At 43.5% G+C, this 27,033-nt stretch overlaps 1 protein-coding gene across 2 annotated transcripts; it reads left to right on the forward strand.

Annotated features, from left to right (window-relative positions):
• The first annotated feature begins 5,234 nt into the window (after positions 1-5,234).
• LOC142200286 (maternal DNA replication licensing factor mcm3) lies at positions 5,235-25,450 on the forward strand. 2 transcript variants are annotated; one of them, XM_075270533.1, is made up of 17 exons: positions 5,235-5,312; positions 7,313-7,425; positions 7,986-8,194; positions 8,372-8,502; positions 8,605-8,843; positions 9,088-9,196; positions 9,325-9,478; positions 9,561-9,692; positions 9,813-10,021; positions 10,496-10,670; positions 15,841-15,964; positions 16,134-16,287; positions 16,507-16,647; positions 16,888-16,961; positions 17,509-17,597; positions 18,944-19,028; positions 25,152-25,450. In XM_075270533.1, exons 1-17 carry the CDS (start codon positions 5,235-5,237, stop codon positions 25,348-25,350), a joined length of 2,415 nt encoding a protein of 804 aa, XP_075126634.1. In that variant the 3' UTR covers positions 25,351-25,450. The 2 variants fall into 2 exon arrangements, with proteins under 2 accessions (XP_075126634.1, XP_075126635.1); XM_075270534.1 differs by having other exon boundaries at positions 17,515-17,597.
• The last annotated feature ends 1,583 nt before the right edge of the window (positions 25,451-27,033 follow it).

Genomic DNA, 27,033 nt, shown 5'->3' on the forward strand with positions numbered 1-27,033 from the left:
AAAGTAGATTAAAAGTAAAAATATGCACACACGGATTTGCGTGTGAACTAACCCTTATAATTGTGGTGCATCAGTGGGCCACATATTGAGATCGGCGCACAATAAATTTAGTAGCCTGATAAGATGATATATGGACATTGTCTAAGCACTTTAGTGTTGACAACAGATGTGACACAAGAAGCTGTAAATGTGCTTCATGAAGTAAATGAAGTAGAGGGCGAGGACCACAGGAGATTGTCAGGAAATGTTCAGGCCAGACAATGTCCCATTCTCCTATAAACAGCTGAATCCAGTTGAGTGTGCATGTGTCCAAAAAAGAAAAAATTATCTGCTGCACACTCTCGATTCAGTGATGAATAAACAAATACATTTGTTGTGAAGTTAACATAGGTTGATGCGCCATGAAAAAAAACGGTATTTAGGTATAAATGAAAAATTGATCCAATGTTAAGCAGGGATGTTTCAGTCTAATGACCTTCATGATGCCAGATCAATGTGTGAAGTACAACGAGCCTCCATGGCGTGGTGGAGCGTGTATGTGTGGCATGGGTCTTCAGCAATAATCATCTATAGCAGGACAGGACTAACTGGAGGCCTCAAATAACAAACACATGAGGATGACTCCAGGACAGACATCAGCATAAATCTGAGACCATATGAACTAAAATAGGCTTGCTTGGTCCAATGAACCATTCTGCATAATGGTCCTGTAAGGGGCAGAATTATTTGTATACAATGGTCCATGTGTAGAAAGCAACATGTACTATACTTTGTCACAAATGTCAGCAAATAAAAAGATTCAGGACAAACTAGGCACAAGAGGCTTGATAAATGTACAGAAGTCACATTCAAAACGCGTTTGGTAGTCACCCAGCAGAACGCTCCAAATCCTACTCCCAGCACCCCTGCAAACAAAGGATTCTGCCAGAGAAAGTCACAAAGAGTTTCTGTCCGTGTAATGCAAGGACAATGTGAATACGCCAGAATGGAAGCTACCTATACAAAGCATCTTTCCCTTCTGGATCATAGAGGCAAGACCCCTCTCTAGTATGTCCATATGTCATATAGAAATGGGTTGTGCTTCATGAAACAAAAATACAATAACAGATATTACCTTCATAAATTTAGCTCAAATCAGTTCTATATATGAAACCAGCATAAGATAAGGCAATGTCAGTAAATGTGAGGCAGTGCATCAGGATTATGTAGGCAAGGTCGTACAAGATCCTGCCATCTGGTGGTAAAATATGTGACATGACAAGATATAGAAAATAAGTAGTCCTCCTATGATAATGTGTAGAAAATGTGGTGTTACATAGCACCACCTTGTGGTAAAGACGATAAATCCAGGCCTCTGTATATCATATCATATCATATTGTACATAAAATACAGTACAAAATGCATACCTCCCAACTTTTGAAGAACCGAAAGAGGGATAAAATGTCCGCCACGCATAGCGCGCCGTGGCAAATTTAGCCTCGCCCACTTTTGTGTTGACTCTGCCCATTCTCATAAATTTTTCATGTGCCCGCACACAGTATAATCCTCCTACAGTCACCCGTAAATTATGTCCCCCCTCTATCTCTCCCCCAGTTTCATATACACCCTTCATCTACCCTCAGTTTCATGTCCCCACATCTCTGCCCCCAGTTTCATGTCCCCTCCATCTCTGCCCCCAGTTTCATGTCCCCCCATTTCTGCCCACAGTTTCATGTCCCCCATCTCTACCCCCAGATTCATGTCCCCTCCATTTCTGCCCAGTTTCATGTCCCCCATCTCTACCCCCAGATTCATGTCCCCTCCATCTCTGCCCCCGATTCATGTCCCCACATCTCTGCCCCGATTCATGTCCCCCCATCTCTGCCCCCAGATTCATGTCCCCCCATCTCTGCCCCCAGATTCATGTCCCCACATCTCTGCCCCCAGTGTCATGCCGTCCTTTCCTTCATCTGCCCCCAGTTTCACGTTCCACCTCAGTGTAAACATTACACTTACCTTTTCCTTGCTCCCCCACTGCGCCTCTCTCTCTCGCTAACACAGTTGTAGATGCGATGTGACGCCGTCACATCGCATCTACACAGCCAGTAGGCGGCGTGCAGCGGCAAAGCAAGGAGCTGAACTGTGACAGCCGTGTATGTGTTCAACTCAGATCTGCATCCTCTGGACGCAGATCTGAGTTGAAATCGGGACATACCTCCCTCCAACCAGGACCGCGGGACACGTCACCCAAATCGTGAATGTCCCGCGGAAATCGGGACGGTTGGGAGGTATGCAAAATGTTATATACAAAACCTTTTCACAAATACAAGTAAGGCTTGCTTTATGTCTCCGTCGCAAAAAATGCAGATAATCAGCAGAGAGACTTTTCTCTTCGTTGTTTTCAGTTTGGAATCTGTGGATACCCGGTGGTTTCCATTACAGTCAATGGTGTCCTTGTGTAACCGCTGTTTTAGTGGTATGGCTCTCCGTTGTTCGGATCCCCCAGCAGATACACCGAAGTAGACCACAACGCTAGTGCCAACCTGGCGTAACCAGAATGTAAAGAAGATGTTTCCGGTCACTGACAGCAACCAAGGCTGTGATGAGGAAACACAAACTATATAGATAAAACTTTTAGGTTCTCTCATAACCCGCGACACACTGGTTGGTAATCTCAGCACTCTTTCACACTGTATGAATGGAAATAAATTTTTATTTGTTTTTTTTTTTTTATTTCAAGAAAAAAGATCCTGTAACGTACACGGTGAAGAAGAGCTGGTGCCCCTGTATAGCGAGCGCACATTTTAGACCACTAACCTCTGGACTGAGAATGCCTCTCTAACACTAAGGCCCCACGTAGCGAGCCGCAGCCAAGAAATGCAACAAAGACCGTGGCAGAAATGCACCGTGTTTTTTTTTCACAGAGAGTCCCCAGAGGTTTCCTTTGTGTACTTTCTACTTCTATTATACCTATATGGAAAACATATATATACTGTGACGCAAACGTTTTTGAAATCACACATTTTCCATTGCGGATATTTTTCTGCAATGCGTGGATGGGATTAGCCCACATAGCATAAACACGGAAAAATACCTGCAGCAGAAAAGCTGTGATTTCCAAAACCGCCACATTTTTGTAAACTGCTGCGTATGAATTACTGTATACCTACAGAAATGCTGGTGGTTTCCGTACAGCTAGAAATGAAGCAGAAAGTCTTGCAGAGTTTGCCTCGCTGTGGGTAAAGCTGCAATGTATTTCCGCTACGTTGCAATATGTGGGTCAGTATGATCATGTATAGACTTCTTTCTATTTTACTACTTTTTGGTGTTGCCATATAGTGAAAGCCATAATATTTTATTCCATTTTGTGGGAGATGAGGTAAAGCAGTAATTAGCCATTTTGGCATTCACTGTACGGGTTAAATAAGATAAGATAATCCTTTAATAGTCCCACAGTGGGGAAATTTCAGTATGTTACAGCAGCATAGTAATACAGATACAGGGTAATACACAGTAATATATTACAGGAGGAGACACACATAAGCTGAGAAGAGAAGATATACTAGGAGTCCATAGCAGCTAAGGAAGAGAAGAAAGAAAGAAGGAAGACTTCACAGTCATAATCATTAGTTCTCTGTGTGGAGTGATCTTCACTTGGTCTGATGTAGATTATACAGCCTGGTCTAGCGCTCCTTCTCACACTTGGGGTGAAGCAGACGGTCACTTACAGTGCTGCCAAGTCCCATCAAGGTCCCATACATGGGGTGGGATTTGTTCTTCCGCATGGATCTCACCACGGGCAGTATCCTTCTGTCACCCACCACCTGTACTGGGTCCAGCCTGTCAAGTCTATTTCTGTCCCTGGTTGATATACTGCTCCCCCAACAATTTAATGATCAATTTAATAGTTTGGGTCATTGTCAGTTATGTGTATTGTCACGTACAAGCCGTCCCAACACCTAATGTGGCCATCCCAGGGGTCAACTGACTCCATTTTGCATGCACCCCCTCAAACTACAAACTGAGTGTAAAGCACCCCAACACAGTCCACGCACCCCAAGTACTCTCTTCCACCACCACTGACTTGCCGGGCTCAGCAGAAATCTTACTCACATATATATCCGTCCCCCTAACATTCAGATAAAAACAAACTTTAAAAAGGCAATGGGCTCATAGCGCAGGACTTTGTATCCGTGCAAAAAAAAAACAAAACAAAAAAACGGTTTGATGGCGTACAGGCTACATACGGACACCAGCGGTTTGCTTTAAAAACCCATTGAAATGAATGGATTTTTAAACTGACCGCTGGCAAGACTGTTTTTCCGGGATTTAGACAGAATCACGCCAGACATGGCGTAAGTGTGAAAGCCACATCACCCGTATTCTGTGGGTCAGACTGATTGTGACAATTTTTTTTTGCATTTTAACCCTTTAAATAAAATCAAAAACTTTGCAAAAAAAATTGGCTTCCAGCTATAATAGCAATGGATCTCGGTCCCCTGTATCTCATTCTGGGGGTTGGTGATCCATCCCAAAATCTTGGCACCTATGAACCACTGGGAAAATGGTACATTGAATGAGGTATTAATGGGGTTAATACCCACAATCAGTGCGGGCAGTGCTGGCAACACTACTGCAGCATCTCCGCCGTATAACATAGCATGGAGCCAGCTAATGAGTGGTTGCCATGTTTGGATACCTATTATGAGGGATATTGGCAACGGGAAGAAGTGTCAGTCCTGGCTAAGGGGGCTCCCTATTATATAATATTCACTTAAAGGGAGTCTGTCAGCAGTAACTTGGCGATGGCCCTAATGACAATACCTTGTTCTGTATAGCTTCCTATTATACCTGTTATCCAATGACCTAATGACAATACCTTATAGAGGGGACTGTATAGCTTCCTATTATACCTCAGTTATCCAGTGTTGGAGCCCCCAATGTTGTGTGAAGTGCAGGTTTCTACACAAAGCACTTATTCCCTCATTTTCATATGATAAAAATCTAAAACATAACTGACAAGTTTATTAAAGCCGCAGTTCCCTGATATTTGGTGTGTGTGACTTTCCGCCATCACTGGCACAAGCAGCGCACACAACTCTCCCGCCAGGACACGCCGTCTCTGCTCTCTCATGTCCCGCTCTATTTACTCTCCCTCAGACTCTCACAGCCCTGGGGGCGGAGCTCCGGTGCAGTCACGTGGTAGCGGAGGTTTATATGGAGGAGGCGGATAAGTGGGCGGGCTACAGAGAGGATGGATTTCCAGGGTGGGCTGGAGGACCAGGCGCTGCGGGAGGCGCAGAGGGAGTATCTCGACTTCCTGGACGATGATGTGAGTGAATCTCTTAGCGCCACCTGCCGGTGACTGCGCCTCATCACGAGTCACACGCCGCTGATCCAGTAGTGTGAACTACAGCTGCGAGTGTGACTCCGGGCGTGCATAGTACAGGGAGTCTCGTGTAGTTGGGGGTGAACCATTCAGTAGAGTTCATTTATGGCCATTAGCCTGGATAGACATGTACTGCCAGCCAGACACACTGATGCACTCAGCTAAGGTCCCTGTGTGCGAGGGATCGGCAGCCATCTCTCCATTCATTGTCCGAGTGTTTCAGTTACTTCACTTGTAAGAGGGGAGAGCCTTGTTTAGGATGTGGGTTCAAAACCAATTTGTGGGACTGGGGTCTACTGCGGTGTCCATTGTTCTCATCCTGTCATAGTGGGAGCAATGGACATTATCAGAAGCTATGTAATGGACAGAGATGGCGCCCTTGCATTTAGGGATCCTGTTCCCCTCTGCATAAAAAATGTGGAGAGAAAAGCATTGGAAGCAGCACTTTTCTCTCTGCATTTTTTGTGTGAACACCACACGGACCCCATTATAGTCTATGGCAGTGATGGCGAACCTTTTAGAGACAGGGTGCCCAAACTGCAACCCAAAACCTGCTAAATTATCACAAAGTGCCAACACTGCAATTTAACCTTAATACGGTGCGGATCCACAATTGCAGATAGTTACGGACCCAAAAATTACAGTTGTCTGAATGGAGCTTTACTGAGATTTCAATAATACAAATAACTTTATACTGAAAGGTAAAAATCTCTGCATTTGGTGCTTTTGAAGAATTAATGTTCACTATTTACATTGCACGGGATCTGTTTTATAGTGAGCGTGCAATGTTATTACAGTCTGTACTAATATCACATGTCTGCTATAAAAACAGATACTGTGATATAAATAGTGAAGGGTCCCCACTCGGTACAATCTGCCCCACAGTGGCCTCCAGACACTACGATTCGTTCCAGAGCGGCCCCCAGACAGTACTATATGCTCCAGAGCGGCCCCCGGACAGTACTATATGCTCCAGTGTCCCCCGGACAGTATTATATGCTCCACAGTAGCCCCCCACACAGTACTATATGCAACACTTTGAGCCCCCACACATTTATGCTTCACAGTAGCCCTCCCCCACAGTATTATACGCTCCACAGTAGCCCTCCCCCACAGTATTATACGCTCCACAGTAGCCCCCCGCCCCTCCACAGTATTATACGCTCCACAGCAGGCCCCCCACAGTATTATACGGTCCTCAGCACACACGTGCACACACAGTATTATATGCTTCTCAGTATGCCCCCCACACACAGTATCATACTTACCCATGAATAGCCGCCATGGTGTTCTCCTTCTTCTGACTGCAGGCACTGATGACTTGTGTCATCACACTTGCATCGCGGCAGAGGTCACACTCTGCAGTCAGTGTAGGCTGCAGTTGCACTCATTTGCACATACAGGTGAAAGCAGCACTCGCTAACTGGAATCCTGTACCGGATTCCCCGTTAGTGAGCGATCCGGAGGACGGCGCATGCTGCATGCCCTTTCTGGCACTTGTGCCATATGTTCACCATCACGGTCCTTGGCCAAGGGCTGTACTATCTACACAGCTCAGCCTAGTGACTTTTCCTCTTGAATGGTTAGAAGGTATGCTAGTGATATGGGGTTATCTCTAATACCAAGCTTAGATAATTCTATGTCCGAATGATTCTAGAGCTTCTACCGGCTGAAGAGCCATTTTTGTCTCTGACGTCATTGGTGAACACTGCTTCAACCAGTTTGTCATTGCCTAACCTCAATCTACAGTACGTATAACTGCACTTCATCTTAATCTTCAGGATGATGGAGTTGTGAATGCCAAGGCTGACTGTAGGCTTCTGTGATGTTTATCTATGCCCTTGGTAGTGTATTCTATATATGTAGTGCTCAATAGTTTTTTTTCCCAGGTATGTAAATGCTTAAATATACTATACAATAGTGATGTGTCCTTTTTGTTGCAGCAAGATCAAGGATTTTACCATGGAAAAGTGAGGGATATGATTGGTACAAACGAGCATCGATTAATTGTCAACCTGAATGAACTGAGACGTAAAAATGAGCGCAGGGCTAATCTGTAAGTATGAAAGTATGCAACATTTCTACCATTTTACAAAGTTTCCATGTAGGTGTAGGTTGACTTTCAACAGGCCCCATTCTTCTTTCCCCTTCTAATTAGGGTACCTGTATGCATACTATTTTCGGCTAAGTCCCCAACCGGTAAAAAATAACTTAGCGAAAAAGAGTTTTTCATGTATCTCCTGCTTTTTTTTTTTTTTTTTTTTGTTCCTCAACTTCTAGCGATGACTTCATTGATGCAGCCATTTGTAAACAGAGCAACAGGGGACTTCTTCGAAAAATATTTTAAAAAAATGGAACACCCATGTATGTAAGCCTTCATCATTTGGACTGTGCACTGCATCAATTCTTCCATTCAAAATACCAAGGGTGGGGGATGCCTACAAAGTAAACACCCAGCTTTTACTGCATACATTGCATCTTTAAATTCTTGTTCCTTGGAGGGTAACGCGTGCCTGCTGTGGCAAAATAGTGCGTCAGCCAAATGGGAATGACTGTATGTGTGAATGTAGCCCTGTATATCGGTGGTATCAGTTTCTGTTGATCATATCATTGCAGATTGCTGAATGACGCCTTTATGGAGGTTATTGCATTCCAAAGAGCCTTAAAAGATTTGGTTGCTTCCATTGATGCCACCTATGCTAAGCAATTTGAAGAATTCAGTGTTGGATTTGAGGGCAGTTTTGGAGCAAAGCATGTTTCACCTCGCACTTTGACAGCAAGTTTCTTGGGAAATCTGGTCTGTGCTGAAGGAATTGTTACAAAATGTAAATGTTGCTTATTTTATTCATTTTGGGAAGATTTACATATATCCCTGTATTATCAGTACTAGCATCAGTAGTTGATAGTGAAATAATGTTAAGAAAACCTAACAAGACAAGGCTATAGATCAGGAGAGCGTAGTATTCATTTATATTTAAGATTTACCTTTGGTTTCCTATTAGGTTCCTTGGTCCGACCTAAGGTGATGCGAAGTGTTCATTATTGTCCAGCTACAAAGAAGACACTGGAAAGGAAATATACTGATCTGACAACTCTAGAGGCATTTCCATCCAGTGCAATTTATCCCACCAAAGTAAGCAGTGTTGGATTTTTTTTTCTCATGTTTAGTTTTACATTTATAATCTCAACCATCACTTGTCCAGTGCAAATGGCAATTACTTTTCTACACATTCAGGATGAAGAAAACAATCCACTTGAGACAGAATATGGGCTGAGCACATACAAAGATCATCAAACTCTGAGCATACAAGAGATGCCGGAGAGGGCTCCTGCCGGACAGCTGCCTCGCTCTGTTGATGTCATTGCAGATGATGACTTGGTGGACAAATGTAAACCTGGAGACAGGGTCCAGATAGTGGGGATATACCGCTGCTTGCCATCAAAGCAGGGTGGATATACATCTGGAACATTCAGGTATAAGGATACATTTTCTTTTCCTTATGGGGTTTTTAGAAATTTTCAAAAATATGGCCAAAGGCAGGGACTGTGATAAAATGGCAAAAAGCAATCCTCATCCTAGATACTAGCAATACTAGATCAGTTGTGAGTATAAAACACAAAGGAACACAAATTTAATGGTTTCCATATCCTTAGTAAGATTCATTCTTGTAATGTTTTATAAAGAACATGGCAAAAAATATACTTGACTTAAATTTAGGACAATATTGTTGGCAAATAACATCAAACTGATGAGCAAAGAAATTGCCCCAACGTTTTCTGCTGATGATGTTGCCAAGATCAAGAAATTTTCTAAAGTTCATTCGAAGGTAAGGTAATGCCTCCAACCTAGACATTCAAGGCTGACATGCCCGACTTGTACAGGTAAGGTTTATATTGACTCTTAAAATTAGAAACTTTTATCTTCTCCATCTGCTCATTCCTTTTTTTGTGTTAGGATATTTTTGACCAGTTAAGCAAGTCATTGGCACCAAGCATTCATGGCCATGATTATATTAAAAAAGCCATCTTATGCATGCTGCTTGGAGGTAATGAGAAGGTCCTTGAAAATGGAACTCGTCTAAGAGGAGATATTAATGTCCTCCTTATAGGTAAGGATTATTTAAACGTTTGATACACATTATACATAGGTTTTTTCCAATGAGGTATATTTATCTCTATTACATTTTTCAGGTGACCCTTCTGTTGCTAAGTCCCAGCTGTTGCGATATGTGTTGCATACAGCACCAAGAGCCATTCCCACCACTGGTAGGGGATCCTCTGGAGTTGGGTTAACAGCTGCTGTGACAACTGACCAAGAAACAGGCAAGTTGGTCTCATCTGCACACAATTTTGACGTCTAGTCTTGATAGAAATAAAGTATTACAACTGATCCTCAGCTCTTAGTTTATAACCTTGGTTTATGCTGCATTTGTTTCTGGTCAGGGGAGAGGCGTCTCGAAGCTGGTGCAATGGTACTTGCTGATAGAGGCGTTGTCTGTATTGATGAATTTGATAAAATGTCTGACATGGACAGAACTGCTATACACGAAGTCATGGAACAAGGTCGTGTGACAATAGCGAAAGCTGGAATTCAAGCAAGATTAAACGCCCGGTGCAGTGTTCTGGCTGCGGCAAATCCAGTTTATGGACGGGTATGTGGTTAGGAATGTGATCTATGGTCTATCAATAGTACACATGTGACCATAACGGGGCATTAGCGAATTCCTATTCCCTGATTGATTGGGGTTACACTGATCTACTTGGGTAGGACGTAAAAACAGGCCATGTTGTCTTTTTAAACGTGTATTATGTCCTGAAATGTATGCCTTAAGTTTGCAAAAATAATTTATGGCTATATAAAATGTTTTTCCCAACAGAAGGCTCAGCGTATGTCACTAGCAGGCAGACAATAGCATATGTTGCTAATACATTTAACATACCGTATGTGCCAGGAGCTTTCCTAGTGCATATGCCTAACATACTGTAGTTCACAATTGTAATATAAACACCACCTTATTTTAGTATCCTTTTATGGCCATTACGTTCCAGTCAGTTCTGGTTTTATTAATACTATGTACAATGTGCGTAACAGATTTTTCCCATTTTAACCACTTTGCACTCCGCAGTATGATCAGTATAGGACACCAATGGAAAACATTGGCTTACAAGACTCCCTGCTATCAAGATTTGACTTGCTGTTTATTGTATTGGATCAAACGGATGCAGACAATGATCGTGAAATTGCAGACCATGTTCTGAGAATACACCGATATAGAACTCCTGGGGAGCAGGATGGATATGGTATGCTGTGATAGTTGCATCCTAACGCTGGGTTCACACCAGCGTCTGGACTCCGTTATCAGGTTTCCGTCTTCTGCATGCAGAAGACGGAAACCTGTCATGCCGAGTCCAGACGTGAGCGTTTTGACCTCTCCATGGCAAAACCGTTTTTTTTAAACCGGACACAGAGTACTGAATGTCCGCCTTGGAGAGCACAAAACGCTCATCGGCGCTCACAGCCGGACACTTTTCAAACCCATTCAAATGAATGGGTTTGAAGGATGCCGGCAGGTTTCTGTCTCCTGTCCAGTTTTGAGCAGGAAACGGAAACCTGCAGAACGGAGTGCCGGGCACAGATGTGAACGATCCCTTAGTGTTTCTTAAATTATAAAAAACAAAAAAAAACTTTGCAAGTCTTCAGTAGGTGATACCTTTTTTAATGGCTAACTCATAATGATGACAGAATATGACGTTTCGAAGCTTTCCTCTGAGCTTCTTCTTCAGATATAACTAAAAGACACTTTCTAGAGGCTGCATATTTATGTACAACAGGACACAGGGCTAGAATTACAGGAGGGAGGGGGAAGAGGCTTATTACTATATACTTATCACAACAAACAATCAATTGCCAGATCCCTCAGTTCTTATCTTAATGGCTGTCTTAATGATGTGTATAAAAAGACATAAACCCACGTGAGATGTTCATCCCATTGTCCAACGTCTGGAATAGGGTCATGGCCTTGTACTCATAAATCAGTCGCTGTTTCCTTGATTTAAAGTTCCCTTTTAAGATCAAGATTTTCATGTCATTGGTGATATTATGATCTTCCTGGCAAAAATGACTTGGCACGGGAAGATCAGTTCTCTGTTGTTTGATTGTATGGCGATGTGAATTAATTCTCATTCGGAGTTTCTGACCAGTCTCTCCAACATACAGATTTTCAGTGGAACATTTGGTGCAAATGATCAAATACACCACATTAGGTGTGTTACAGGTGAACGTACCTGGGATTTGATATTCCCTGTTAGAGTTTGGTATCTCTATCTTGTCAGTGGTCAGTATGTGCGGGCAGGTTTTGCACCTCTTCTGTCCACATGGAAATGTTCCTTTGTTAGTTGGAGGTGACAGTGAGCTGCTAATAATCATATTCCTGAGGTTTGGTGGCTGTCTGTAGCATAGGAGAGGGGGGTCAGAAAATATGGATTTTAGACGATTGTCTTTTTGCAGTAGTGGATGTAATTTGCGTGTGATTCCTCTCAGCGTCTCCAGGTGGGGGTTGTATGTGACAACCAGGGGTACCCGAGTGTTCTCCTGTTTGGTATTGTATTTTAATAACTCCGATCTTGGTATCCTGGTGGCTCTGGTGATTTGGTTATCAACTGTTCTTGGATGGTAACCCTGCCTCAAGAATGTGTTTTTGAGGCCCCCAAGGTGTTCGTCCCTATCTGCAGGGTTTGAACATATGCGATGGTATCTGATGGCCTGGCTGTATACAATGGAGTTCTTTATGTGTTTAGGATGAAAACTATCCCATCTTAGGTACGTAGGGCGGTCAATTGGTTTCCGATACAGTGATGTCTCAATTTTGTTGTCCTGTATCTTGATGACTGCATCCAGGAAGTTTATTTCGGAGAAGGAGTGATTGAGCGTCAGGTTGATGGTGGGATGGAACTGGTTGAACTGTTCATGGAAGGTTTTCAGCTGTTCCTCAGACCCGGTCCAAATGATTAGGATATCATCAATGAAGCGATAGTAGGCCCGAGGCCTAATGGTGCAGGTGGATAGGAAGTCACTCTCAAGCTTGGCCATGAAGAGATTAGCGTACTGTGGCGCCATTTTGCTCCCCATTGCGGTGCCGGTCCGTTGTAAATAGATGCAGTCACCAAAGGAGAAGTAATTGTGAGTGAGGATGAATTTTGTCAGTTTCACCACCGATTTGATGATATCCTAATCATTTGGACCGGGTCTGAGGAACAGCTGAAAACCTTCCATGAACAGTTCAACCAGTTCCATCCCACCATCAACCTGACGCTCAATCACTCCTTCTCCGAAATAAACTTCCTGGATGCAGTCATCAAGATACAGGACAACAAAATTGAGACATCACTGTATCGGAAACCAATTGACCGCCCTACGTACCTAAGATGGGATAGTTTTCATCCTAAACACATAAAGAACTCCATTGTATACAGCCAGGCCATCAGATACCATCGCATATGTTCAAACCCTGCAGATAGGGACGAACACCTTGGGGGCCTCAAAAACACATTCTTGAGGCAGGGTTACCATCCAAGAACAGTTGATAACCAAATCACCAGAGCCACCAGGATACCAAGATCGGAGTTATTAAAATACAATACCAAACAGGAGAACACTCGGGTACCCCTGGTTGTCACATACAACCCCCACCTGGAGACGCTGAGAGGAATCACACGCAAATTACATCCACTACTGCAAAAAGACAATCGTCTAAAATCCATATTTTCTGACCCCCCTCTCCTATGCTACAGACAGCCACCAAACCTCAGGAATATGATTATTAGCAGCTCACTGTCACCTCCAACTAACAAAGGAACATTTCCATGTGGACAGAAGAGGTGCAAAACCTGCCCGCACATACTGACCACTGACAAGATAGAGATACCAAACTCTAACAGGGAATATAAAATCCCAGGTGTGTTCACCTGTAACACACCTAATGTGGTGTATTTGATCATTTGCACCAAATGTTCCACTGAAAATCTGTATGTTGGAGAGACTGGTCAGAAACTCCGAATGAGAATTAATTCACATCGCCATACAATCAAACAACAGAGAACTGATCTTCCCGTGCCAAGTCATTTTTGCCAGGAAGATCATAATATCACCAATGACATGAAAATCTTGATCTTAAAAGGGAACTTTAAATCAAGGAAACAGCGACTGATTTATGAGTACAAGGCCATGACCCTATTCCAGACGTTGGACAATGGGATGAACATCTCACGTGGGTTTATGTCTTTTTATACACATCATTAAGACAGCCATTAAGATAAGAACTGAGGGATCTGGCAATTGATTGTTTGTTGTGATAAGTATATAGTAATAAGCCTCTTCCCCCCTCCCTCCTGTAATTCTAGCCCTGTGTCCTGTTGTACATAAATATGCAGCCTCTAGAAAGTGTCTTTTAGTTATATCTGAAGAAGAAGCTCAGAGGAAAGCTTCGAAACGTCATATTCTGTCATCATTATGAGTTAGCCATTAAAAAAGGTATCACCTACTGAAGACTTGCAAAGTTTTTTTTTTTGTTTTTTTTTTATATTTTATAACCACTGGCTAACACGGTACCAAAACAAACATTTTCCTTTTAGTGTTTCTTGTCTAGTACGTTGTCCTATTTATTTATTTGACTGCACATAAATGGATGAATACCATTTTATGATATACAGATGTCAACCCAAACTTCTGCAGATGGTTAAACTGCTTCAGTGCGATATATTATCATCGAAGGCAACAAAAAACAATTTCATTGGAAAAACATTCTTTTGTCGTTTTTGGTAAGCTATCATGCTGCAGATGTTCAGGTTAACTCTGCTACATCTGTGCGTATAGTCACCACCTTCTTTTAAAGAGGACCTTTCACCATGTCCAACAAGTCCAGCTCTTGACAATATTTAATAGGCACTTCTCCACTGATTCCAGCACAAATGGAATTTTTTTTTCTCTAGCCCCACCATTTCCTAAGCAATCAATACTGTTCATTCTGGTGCCAGAAATGCTATTTAGACTCTGCATCGTCAGGAGGGCGGTGTCAGGCAGGAACAGACAAAGGGTGGGATTCACAGCTTTGAAATAGCTGCCTCCGATTGGATCTCTGAATCACGTCCCACTGCCTGACCTTACAGAACTTAAAGGGATTTTACCATCTCTCTCACTCGCTAGCTTTGCCTGCTGACCTTTTCTCACTTGTATACTTCAGCACGCTGGAGGGTGGATTTGACTGTTTGATGGACACTATGGAGTACCTCACTAGTTAGACATTGCCTTTACCATGAGAGATTTATTATGACTACTAAAAAATCTAATATAAATACTGATCAAATAATATGTACAGTAAATTATAATACATTAAACAGGTTTGTATAGAACACTTACCATGCTTCTACAGAGAACTAGATTCCGTGTTATCCTTGTTTATCTACATGGATAACAAACACTGTCTAAGCATTTATCAGCAAACCATGATTAGTTGAACTGATTCTCCTGACCGCAGAGAGGTACATAAAGTGAGAGCACTATACCCCCCCCCCCCCCCCCCCCAAAGAGAAGAGACTCAAGTCTTCTAACAGGTCTAAGATACAGGCTGTGCACGATAAAAACACTGTATAAACAAGGGAGGAATACTATAATGTGGCAGGCAAACAAAGCAGCATTGCTAAAGCAAAGTATTTAGGAAAACTCTTCAGTTTACTTTAGCTACCATTATACAGTAGATAGCATCTCTGAGATGGGGATACCCCTTTAAATAGCACATCAGACACCAAAAGTAACTGTGCTTGTTGCTTTGGTGTAATGGAGGCAAAGAACAGTTAAGCAGCTAAGAGCTTAAATTGGTGGAGGTGGTGAAAAGTGCTCCTTAAGCTAAATTCTAAAAAAAATGCCCCTTAAGTTCTAAATGGCCTTTTAATAACAGAGATGGACACTCATACTAGATCTAAAACCATTTGAAGCCTGTAAGTAACCAGAGTTTTATTGAATGGACTCTTTCAGAATAGGGGAGTAGAAAGCCGTCCTAGAAGAGCGGAAGCTGTAGATTCAAGTAGAGAAGCAACAACATATTAATACTGAAAAATCTAGAATGGAATATCATAAATACTCATGGTGGTACCTCAATACTTTTGACCATGTAGTGTGGATGTTCCCGTACAGAATCATTGTCTATAAATGTAAGCTAAAGTTGGCCATATTAGACTGCAGTTGATGGTAAGATCAACAACACGTGGTCAGTTTACCTGTCATTTATCTGACAATGCAAACGTGTCACTTAGACCTCTTAAAGAGGGTTATTGGGCAGGTAACATCAGAAATTGGTTAGTACAATGAATAACTGCTTAGTAAATGGTTATTTTTCCTGTTGAAATGAGTGGAGGTCTGTGGTCATTGCCTTTAATGACTATAATACACAATTGCACTATTTTCCCTCTTTCACAGCAATGCCTCTTGGATGCAGTGTTGAGATTTTTGCGACTGATGATCCAAATGCTATTGAGGTCACAGATCAAGAGTTGCAGATTTATGAGAAGCATGACAATCTGCTGCACGGACCACGGAAAAAGTTTAGTATTTTCTCATTACAATCTCACAATTTTCAGGGGGTAACAATCTCTACCCAATGATGCATAAAGTTTTGTGTAATTTTATAAAATTAAATATTGTACATGATATTAATGGTGGTTTGATCATTACTGTTACATGCTGTTTTTTTTTTTTTTTCTTGTTCAAAGTAAATCTAAAATTGTAAGCATGCAGTTTATACGGAAATACATCCACGTCGCCAAACTGATAAAGCCTGTTCTGACTCCTGAGGCAGCAGATTACATCTCTCAGGAATATGCCAAAATTCGGAGCCATGATGACATGAACAATGATCGGGCTAGGGTATGTACGTGAGTAATAACATCCTTCTACTGTAGATACTGTAAGTCTTTTGAATGTCTTTTGACATGCTGCTAGAAAATCAAAAGTTGTTGTTGGACTTTAAGGCAGGAAGGACAGGTAAGGCTACTGAAAAGGACTTCTATTGTGTATTTGGGGAAATACCTTCAAATGGTCCATTTTGATTATTTGATTTTCACTGACCATTGTGTCTTCCTCTAGACTATGCCAGTTACAGCTAGAGCCCTTGAAACTATGATCCGGTTAGCTACTGCTCATGCTAAAGTCAGAATGAGCAAAACCATTGACCGCCAGGATGCAGAGATGGCCCTTGAGCTTGTTCAGTTTGCATATTTTAAAAAGGTTTGTCAAAGTTGGTTTGAGAAGTCAAATGCATTTGGCACAGGGTTCAAATGGGCTCTTATATTAGATTGTGTAACATGCTAGTTCTAAGCTATTAGCTCTCTTCATAGGGCATGCCATATATACCGTGTGTATATGCACTTTATATTCACACATGTACACCTCTTTGGTGTTCTTTTATACTGTATAAATATGTTTAGCATTTATATAGTACTTATTTCTTCATCAACTACTTAATAGATTTTACCAAAGGAGAAGAAAGTGGAAAAAGATCCAGACTTAAGTCAAGAGGTAGCAAGCCAAGAGGGAATAAGGTACATTTGTGAAATATGGATGATTCTTAAAGGGGTTTTCCCATCTCAGTGTTTCAGCAGTCTCTTCTTCTCACTTCCAGTATTCCCCCCCCCCTTGCTGAACAGGCCTGAAAAGTATCACAATACTTATGCTGATCAGATAATATGCACAAGCTTGTAGAGAAGGACTCAGTGTTATTTGTGTGTTTACATAGAGAGATAAGAGACTCTACAGGTTTTATCAGCAACCTACAATTAGCTGAAGTGAATGCCTTGCCGGCAAGAGCAGTGAGTGAGTGACATCACTTGTCCTATGTCACAGGTCCATGGTTATAGCAACGCTGTGTAAACAATGGGAGGAATAAATTCACAAAGCAGGCAAACAGAGCAGCATTTTTCATCCTTTCCAGGCAGAACCTGAGTCGGGTTTCCAAAGGTTACCGCTTTTTAAGGGAATTAGGTTTCCATTCGGGGTTCTCTAAGCGGACCCCCGAACGGAAACCTGAGCGCAGGTGTGAACCTAGCTTTACATGTAATATATAGAATTTATTTTATTTTTTTAATGCAGAAAAAGCTCAAGACGTGCAGGAAAAATGCCTGACACTCAAGATTCAGGGGATCCTTATGCTTTTAATGAGGAGGCCAGTCAAAATGAAAGTAAGTACATGCTTCCATCAGCACTTATCTGGATAAAATGGTAACTACTAATCAGTATGGTTTTCAGAACCATACAATGCTCCGGGTCCATGCTAAGGTTCTTATAAAAGTGTCTTAAATGGGGTCTGTCAGCAGGAAAATATTTCAGGCTAATAACAGTATCTTATATGGCAGCTTCTATGTTTTCCAAAGGTTCCTTTTATTCTGTATTGCAGCACCCTTTTCAGAAAAATCTGAGTTTTTTTCTTATGTAAAATAATTGAAAAGGGTTTCTTCTTCTGCCAGATCTCCACTCCAAATAACTGCCCTTAAAGAGGACCTTTCACCACTTTTGGGCACATGCAATGTTATATACTGCTGGAAAGCTGACAGTGCGCTGAATTCAGCGCACTGTCGGCTTTCCCGATCTGTGCCCGGTGTAAAGAGCTTACGGTGCCGGTACCGTAGTGCTCTATGGTCAGAAGGGCGTTTCTGACCATTAGCCAGAGACGTCCTTCTGCCTCGCGGCGCCTATCGCGCTGTGCTGTGGAGCGGGGAGGAACGCCCCCTCCCTCTGCTCACACAGCTCGTCCATAGACGAGCATTATCAGGAGCGGGAGGGGGGGAGTTCCTCCCCGCTCCACAGCACAGCGCGATTGGCGCCGCGAGGCAGAAGGACATTCCTGGCTAATGGTCAGAAACGCCCTTCTGACCATAGAGCACTACGGTACCGGCACCGTAAGCTCTTTACACCGGGCACAGATCGGGAAAGCCGACAGTGCGCTGAATTCAGCGCACTGTCAGCTTTACAGCAGTATATAACACTGCATGTGCCCAAAAGTGGTGAAAGGTCCTCTTTAACTGCAGACAGTGGGAAATGTCATTCAAGTAATGGGGGAAGGGGCAGCATTTAGGGGCAATTATCTACAGCAGATGACACTCCCCTTAATCCCCTTTCAGCTAATTTGCATAATATATGCAGAATGAGAGATGTTTGGAGAGTTGGCGAAGTCGCCCTACAAGGTACTTTCATTAGTCTGATACCAAATTTCTTGCTCAGACTCCCTATAAATATTCTAATAGACCAAATCAATGGACTCATCAATGTGCTGTATCTATAGCCATATAATAATAGTGTGCATTTGACTGCTTTATAGTTTAGAATTAGGCCTCCATTCTCGTAGCTTTTGTGTAGAATACATATGACTTGGGGCTTTTATGTGTCAGGTTTTAGGACCGTCCCATTTGTGAACTAGCAGCCAGTTCTCATTATGTACCAAATATGTATTTTGGATCATCAAGGATTTATCTCCACAAATTCTTCTGCTTTGACTCAATTTATTAAATATCTTTCCTTTTACTTATAGCACTTCCTCTGCGTACCAAAACTCCAAGGAAGGTTTCTGAAAGTCAGGGTGAGACTGATGCCAAGAGTTCATTGAGTCAAAAGAGGTAGGAATTCTGCTTATTTGGCTAAACTAGTTTTATAGTCCCTCATGGCCAATATAAACAGTAAATTGCAGTTACTGTGAAACTATTTGCATAGATTCAGTTCTCTAGTTATACATTAATGGGGTTATCCAGGACATACATTTTTCCACAAGGAGGCCAAAGAAGGTTAAAAAAAAACAAAAAAAAAAACATGCTCTCCTGTCCCCTGCTGCTGACCTCAGAGGTCATATGAGGACAGTACAGTGATCTAAGTAAAGTAATCGGGCTGTCGCATACCGTATCTGTGTAGTCCCATGTCCTTTCCTTAGGCCGCTATTTTGGCCTCAGCGTTTTGGTTTTTTTTGATAAAGCCCACAAAAAGACCCTTTAATGTATCCAGGGCTCTATTCACACATTGAAGGCTGAGTGTTTCCTTTTTGGCATTTGGAATGGTATACAACAGTGAACCATATATACTTGATAAGTGCCTAAGCTTGGCGTGCAAAGTACTAAGATATGCGTTGTGATGTGAAAACTGCACAATAAGACCAGCCACGGATGGCAATGTTAACGCAAGAAAACACATCTGAAAACACAACCCCGCTTCGAGACCCAAAAACCGGAAACCCAATCTGCTTAAAAAGCGGTTACTTGTGGACTCCATAGTCCTGGTTTCCGCCTTTAAAGAGGACCTTTCATCAGATTGGGCACGGGCAGTTCCATATACTGCTGGAAAGCCGGCAGTGGGCTGAATTCAGCACACTATTGGCTTTCCCGATCTGTGTCCCAGGTAAAGCGCTATCAGTCCTGGTACCGTAGCGCTTTACAGTCAGAAGGGTGTTTCTGACAGTCAGTCAGGAACGTCCTTCTCCACAGCAGCACCTATCGTGCTATACAGTGTGAGTGGGGAGGAACGCCCCCCTCCCCTCCTGATAATACTCGTCTATGGATGAGCATTGTGAGCAGAGGGAGGGGGCGTTCCTCCCCGCTCACAATGTACAGCGTGATAGGCGCTGCTGTGGAGAAGGACGTTCCTGACTGACTGTCAGTAATGCCCTTCTGACTGTAAAGCGCTACGGTACCGGGACCGATAGCGCTTTACCCGGGGAACAGATCGGGAAAGCCAATAGTGTGCTGTATTCAGCCCACTGTCGGCTTTCCAGCAGTATATGGAACTGCCCGTGCCTAATCTGATGAAAGGTCTTCTTTTAAAATGCTTGCAGGTCTTTTTTTCTTTGCATTTTTCAATCAAAATGGGGAACGGAATCTCCAAATTGAACCTAGCTTTAAAGGGGTTGGCCACCCTTAAGCTGAAAAAATCAAAGTGCCCCAGACAACTCAGAAAGATGGTTATAGGACAAATGTGCTATAAAAATGATTTTTATCTTACCTGTTCCTCATTAAAATTAGATTTTGCGGTGTAAGCTCAGCCAGCTTGTGTGGGCGGGACAATCAACAAACTGAAAGTAAAGCTCCTGCCTGCATTCCATTGGTGGAGCTGAGGTCACATGACAGCTCTGCATCTTTCCACACATAGGACGTTATCACACAGCTTTATTCACTTCAGCTCCTCCACAGACAGTGACAGAAACACTGAAAATGGTGAGATTCCTCCAATCTAAACACTAGATAATGTTTATTACCCATCTGAAGCTATATGTTTACATTCAAACATATACTGTGTAATGTATACAGAATAAGATATATATAGCTGTACTAGCATCTGCCCGCAACTTCGTCTGCGGGTTGGCGTTGGCGCTGAGCCGCTTCTATTTAGCCAAGTTGTGTTGGTTACAATCCGCCGTGCACCCTCACCTCCCTTGGCCCTCGTCTGGCCGCGCGGCCTATCTACCACCTGCTCCTGCCTTCCCCCCTGTCACCCGCGCATCTGCCCCTTCCCGTCCCCGCACCTATGGCCCTGCTTCCTACTGTGTCGCGTGCCTCTGGCCCCCAACCTCTCATCGCGGGGCACCCCCTTCACAGGCGCCATTTCCCTCAGCGGCCCCCCACCCCTATCTCACGGACCCCTGGGCTCCCTGCCCGCGTCCCAACCTCCCCTCCCGCGGCCCCCGCACCTTCCTCCCGCGGGCCCCTGCCCCCCCCTCTGAAGGCACCCACCAGTCCCTCTTCCTCCCGGGGCCCCCCGCCCCATCCACTCTGTGTGGCACTCCCCACCCCCCCTCCACTAAGTCTCCTTGCGTTCGCTTCCGCAACCAGCGCCCCTTGCCCCCCCGCAGCCCACCCAACCCCCCCTCTCCCATGTCCAACCCAACCCCCCCTCTCCCGTGGCCAAACTCCAGATAGTATAATGTCATAGCGGCCCCTCCACACAGTATACCGTCATAAAGTGGCCCTTCCACACAGTTTAATGTCCCATAGCGGCCCCTCAACATGGTATAATGTTCCATAACAGTCCCTCCACACAGTATGATGTTCCATAGTGAACACTGTAGACAGTAAAATGTTCCGTTATGGCCTCCCCATACAGCATAATGTTCCATAGTGGCCTCTGCACACAATATAATGGCCATAGTGGCGCTTCCACACAGTATAATGGCAGATATTTGGAGTACACCACCCATGAACTTTTCAGACCCCAGAGTATAATAATTGGAGGCCCAGGGAATGTGACAAAAATATAAAACAGTGCTACTTACCTCTCCTGGATTCCAGCAGACGATGGTTATGCCAGTATAATTATGCATTTTGACGTTGGCCTGACCCACGTAAAATTATTAAAGAGGCCTGAAGACATACAGGATTCCAGAGGGATCATTATATTTATGAGTATAATAATAGAAGTTTCAGTTTGAACGTCTTTGGTCCAAACAGAACCACCAGGCAAATGTTATAAAATACATCTCATGGGGTTTGCTAAACATATTCTCATGCTGTGGGCTCATGACCTTACTCACTGATCCCCACTCCTACTTCTGCCCGCCTCTGATTCCTCTTGTTCCCTTCGGGGCCCTGTGTGTCCCATATCATGTTGCTGTCAGCACATTATATGAAGCTCACAGGGCCCCATGGAGGGAACAAGAGGAAGTAGAGGTGGCTGTGAAGAGGAACGGGGATCGGAAAGTAAATAGGGCCAGTTACCTGCAGCAGGTGATGTGGGTTACTCCAGCAGGTGATGGCCTATTACAAAAACAAACAAACAAAAAAACCCCACAGAGGCCCACGGAGAACCCTAAGGGTATGTTCACATGGCGGAAAAGGTGCAGCACTGGCATTCCGTCGCAGCATCCTGATTAGGCCCGAATGAATAGGAGCGTCAGTGCTCTAAATGCAGACAATTATAGCACATGCATGTAGATTGCAAGGACACACAGCTGCAAAAAATGTGATTGTGTGTATGGGCCCATAAAAATGCATGTGTCATTACTGTGACAAGACATTGAACCCAATTTCCCACTAGCTACTATAACACTGATGGGGGGAGCACTTGCATATTCTCTCTCATAAGCTGTAAATCTGGGGTGTCCCTTGATATTCGCTCGCACAGCTTATACGTTCCCTTCCTGACGCAGCCAGTTGTGTTCTAATGATTAGGCGATTTTTGGATTTTATGTCTTCACATTGTATAAGCTAAATTTTTGTTTGTTTTCTGGTGATGTCGCCATATATGTTTGCGATATGAGGTGTACTTTTCATTGCCACCATTCTGGGGTGCCTGTAACTTATTTTATAAATTTTTAACTTCTGACATTGCGTTTTAGCATTTAATTTTTTCCCCGTGCTGCATACAACATAAGTAACGTGATCTTTATTCTGCGGGTTGGTACGATTACGGCGATACCTCATTTATATTCTTTTTTCCATTCGCTGCTAATTGTACAGAATAAAATTCAATTCAGGGAAAAAATCTATTTTTGCATCGCCATCTTCTGAAAGGCATAACCTTTTTATTTTTCTTTTTAAAAAAAGAGCTGTTGAAGGGCATTTTGGTTTTCATCTGACAATTATAACCTGATTAGGTGGTGAATAATCATTATTTTGTGTGTTTTTTTTCTACGTTTTTTTAATGTCGTTTAGCGTGCAGGTTAAATAATGTTTTATTTTTATTGTTCGGGTTTTTACGGACGTGGTGATACCAAATATGTATTTAAAAAAAAAAAAAAAATCACATAATATAATATTTCACCAATGTAAATAGAACCGGGGGGGGGCTTGGACACAGGGATACCAAATGTGTATGTGTTTCAACAGTAATGGTTTTTGTTTTATATGTATTCTAGATATAGGGGTTATTTGAACATGCGTGCGTGCGTGCGTGCGTGCGTGCGTGCGTGTGTGTGCGTGTGTGTGTGTGTGTGTGTGTATATATATATATATATATATGTATATATATGTATATGTAGCATTCAGGGTCTAAGCTAATGTGGTGGATCCCAGAAGAAATACTGTAGACTCAAATGTGGTCAACTCTAATTTCAGATCTCACTGAGTGAGATCTCACATAGTGAAGCTATGCAAGAAGAGAAAAAGGGGCGGGCCAGACGGGTGAAGGAGGCGTGGTTTTGTAAGCAAACTTGAAAACACACCTCCTTCACCCATCTGGCCCGCCCCTCTTTCCCTGTCTGTGTGGCTTCATTGCAGGAGCTAGATCTGAGAGGCAGTGAAGGAGGGGCGGGACAGACGGGGGAAGGAGGCGTGGTTTTCACGGCATGCTTGAAACCACGCCTCCTTCCCCCATCTGGCCCGCCCCTCCTTCCCTGCCTCTCATATCTCACTCCGGCAATAAAGCAACACAGGAGGGAAGGAGGCCAGGCCAGACAGCGCTGCTCTCCTTTTGCTTCGCAGAGACCGGACAGGGACAGGACACAGCAGTATACGCTGCAATACACATGTATTGCAGTGTATAGGAGGCTGTCAGCCCGTGTACACACATGGGCTGGCAGCCTCCATTCCTGGCAGGATCGACCAGGTACGTGTAGGGACACATGGAGGGCAGACCCGGGGTCACTGAACAGACCTCAGGCTGTCCGAAACTGTCGCGGGGGGGGGGGGGGGTGCCGATCGGGACCCCAGTACATAGAGAAACCCCCTGAGATGCCCAGAATATAAGGAAACCCCTGAGATGCCGGCATCTCAGGGGTTAACACAAATCATAAGAGCAGCGCAGGTGCGCACAAAGTCACGTGACCTGGTCAGACTGTGTCACATGTCCCTCCATGTCACGCGCACGGTGGTCAAGGCAGGCATGTCAGGGAGCCGGCAGAGCCATGTTAGTGGGGGGCGTGGCTTTAAAAATAAAGAGACAGAAGCAAAAATGCAAATGAATGTCTGAGTAAGTTTATTATTTATGTTTGTGCTACACATTGCAGAGTTTTACGTATATAGTGGCCAACCCCTTTAAATCACCCCTATCCATTAACCACTTCCGGGCCGCCCATAGACTATAAATGTCCGGAAGGTGGTTGCCTTGTTCTGACAGGACATACTGGTACATCCAATCAGAACACAGCAGCTGCACGATGTCGTGCAGCTGCTGAAACTGGGAGCCGGCTGTAACTTCAGCTGGAGCTCCCAGAGAGAAGGCAGGGGAAGATTTATTACCTTCCCTGCCTTCTCGCTCGCTGTGTATACAGCACTCATTGAGCGCTGTATACACAGCTATGGGCGCTGCCATGATGGTGCCGCCCTCTGACCCGGTGGTCATGTGATCCGCTGGTGTCAGCATCTTCTAAGAGCTTCTGGGTCCTACAGGATACAGATCAGCTCTATAAACTGTTTAGTAACGTACAGGAGGCTGTGGCAGGAGGCTAAATATACCAGCCCCAGTTGCAGGGAAAATCAGTCTCTAATACAAAAAAAGTCATCAGATGTCCCCAAAGGTCTTTTATGACTAACACATTTAAAAATAACATAAAAATAAAGCCCTATATGTCCTTAAAAAAAGATGCAAAAATTAGTTGAATGAGACATATGAGAAAAACGTTACAGACCTCAAAACTGCACATACAAAAAAAAACCAAAAACCTAAAATGTGTCTGGTCCTGGACCGGAAATTGGCCCAGTACTGAAGTGGTTAATGTGACATTTTGTATAATTGCTATGGGTTGACTTTTTATCTTTTGGGGCTTGTAACGTGAGTCAGTCTTCACCCTAAAATCATATATATTTTTTTTTCTTCCCTCATAGGATTAAAGAATTCAAAGCGGCTCTTCTGAAGGCCTTTAAGGCGACTCGCTCCCAATCGGTTGCTGTTAGTCAGTTGCTTGAATTGATCAATAAAGGAAATCATGACCCGTTTGAGCTTTCTGAAGTAAAGGAAGCGCTGGACAATATGCAAAATGACAACCAAGTCATGCTGGCAGAGGATGTGGTGTTCTTGATTTAAACATGGATCTCTAAAACGTGTGAATGTTCTAAACATCTCTTGTAACTTATTGATTTGTAAGTTAATATATAGCAAAAATAAAATGTGTGCTGCTGCTTTGTATTTTCGTCACCCAATGTTTTTGTCTGACCTTCTCTACACTAAAGAGGACCTTTCATGTCCTCGGGGTACATGCAGTGTAATACACCGCTAGAAAGCCAACAGTACGCTGAATTCAGCACAATGTCATCGGCTTTCCCGTTCTGTGCCCCCACTGAAGAGCTATTGGTGCCGTTAACGTAGCTCTTCAGTGTCAGAAAGGCCCTTCCTCACAATATCACCTATTGCACTGTACTGTGAGGAGGGGAGGGGGGTTCCTTACTGCCCAGCCATTACGCTGAGCGGTGAGGAACGCCCTCCCAGTACTCGTCTATGGATGAGTTCCTCAACGCTCAGCGTCATCGCTGGGTGGTAAGCAATGCCCCATCTCGCAGTACGAGGGGCGTTCCTGACTGACTGTCAAACGTCCTTCTGACAGTGAAGAGCTACGGTATTGGCACTGATAGCTCTTCACCGGGGGCACAGAACGGGAAAGCCCATAGTGTGCTGAATTCAGCGCACTGTTGGCTTTCTAGCAGTGTATTATACCACACGTGCCCTGAGGATGTGAAAGGCCCTCATGGTAAAATTTACACTTGCCACTAGAGGGGCGCACACTGCGTTCTGATATATAGGTCTCCCATGCAATTCTGCTTGCATAATACAGATTTTATACAGCAAGAGGGTTTTTTTTTTTGACTTTCAGTAATATAAATATGGGCGATGGCCTAAGATTGGTGCAGGGGTTTCATGATTTACAGAAGGTTCTCTCTGCGCTCAGGTTTCGTGCACATGGCTGTAATGGGCCATCCGTAGACCCTGCTAGCTACAATGGGATGGCACATGCGGTCCCAGTAGTAATAAGGAGCATTATACTGTGTAAAGGGGGCAAATATGGAGCATTATACTGTGTATAGAGGTCCTGGCATTCAGCTGTGCTTTTTTTTTTTTTTTTTCGGGTTCATGGAGTTGTAATACTGAGGTAATCTACTGTCTGTATTACAGCTGCAAATCCATTTATAATATAGTGTTGGCCAAATGTATTGGCACCACTGCAATTCTGTCAGATAATACTCATTTTCTTCCAGAAAATTATTGCAATCACAAAGTCTTTGGTATTATCTTCATTTAATTTGTCTTCAATGGAAAACCACAAAAAGAATTGTCAAAAAGCCAAATTGGATATAATTCCACAGCAAACATAAAAAAGGGGGTGGAAAAATGTATTGGCACTGTTTGAAAAATCATGTGATGCTTCTATAATTTGTGTAATTAACAGCACCTGTTACTTACCTGAGGCACCTAACAGGTGGTGGCAATAACTAAATCACACTTGCAGCCAGTTGAAATGGATTAAAGTTGACTCCACCTCTGTCCTGTGTCCCTGTGTGTACCACATTGAGCATGGAGAAAAGAAAGAAGACCAAAGAACTGTCTGAGGACTTGAGAAGCAAAATTGTGAGGAAGCATGAGCAATCTCAAGGCTACAAGCAGTGGCGTAACTACCGCCATAGCAGCAGAGGCAGCTGCCACAGGGCCCGGGACATTAGGGGCCCGGCGACAGCTACCTCTGCTACTCCCGATCTTATCACAGACAAACTGTTG

Source organism: Leptodactylus fuscus, chromosome 4 (genome assembly GCF_031893055.1).
Source record: "Leptodactylus fuscus isolate aLepFus1 chromosome 4, aLepFus1.hap2, whole genome shotgun sequence".
Classification (NCBI taxonomy): Eukaryota; Metazoa; Chordata; class Amphibia; order Anura; family Leptodactylidae; genus Leptodactylus; species Leptodactylus fuscus.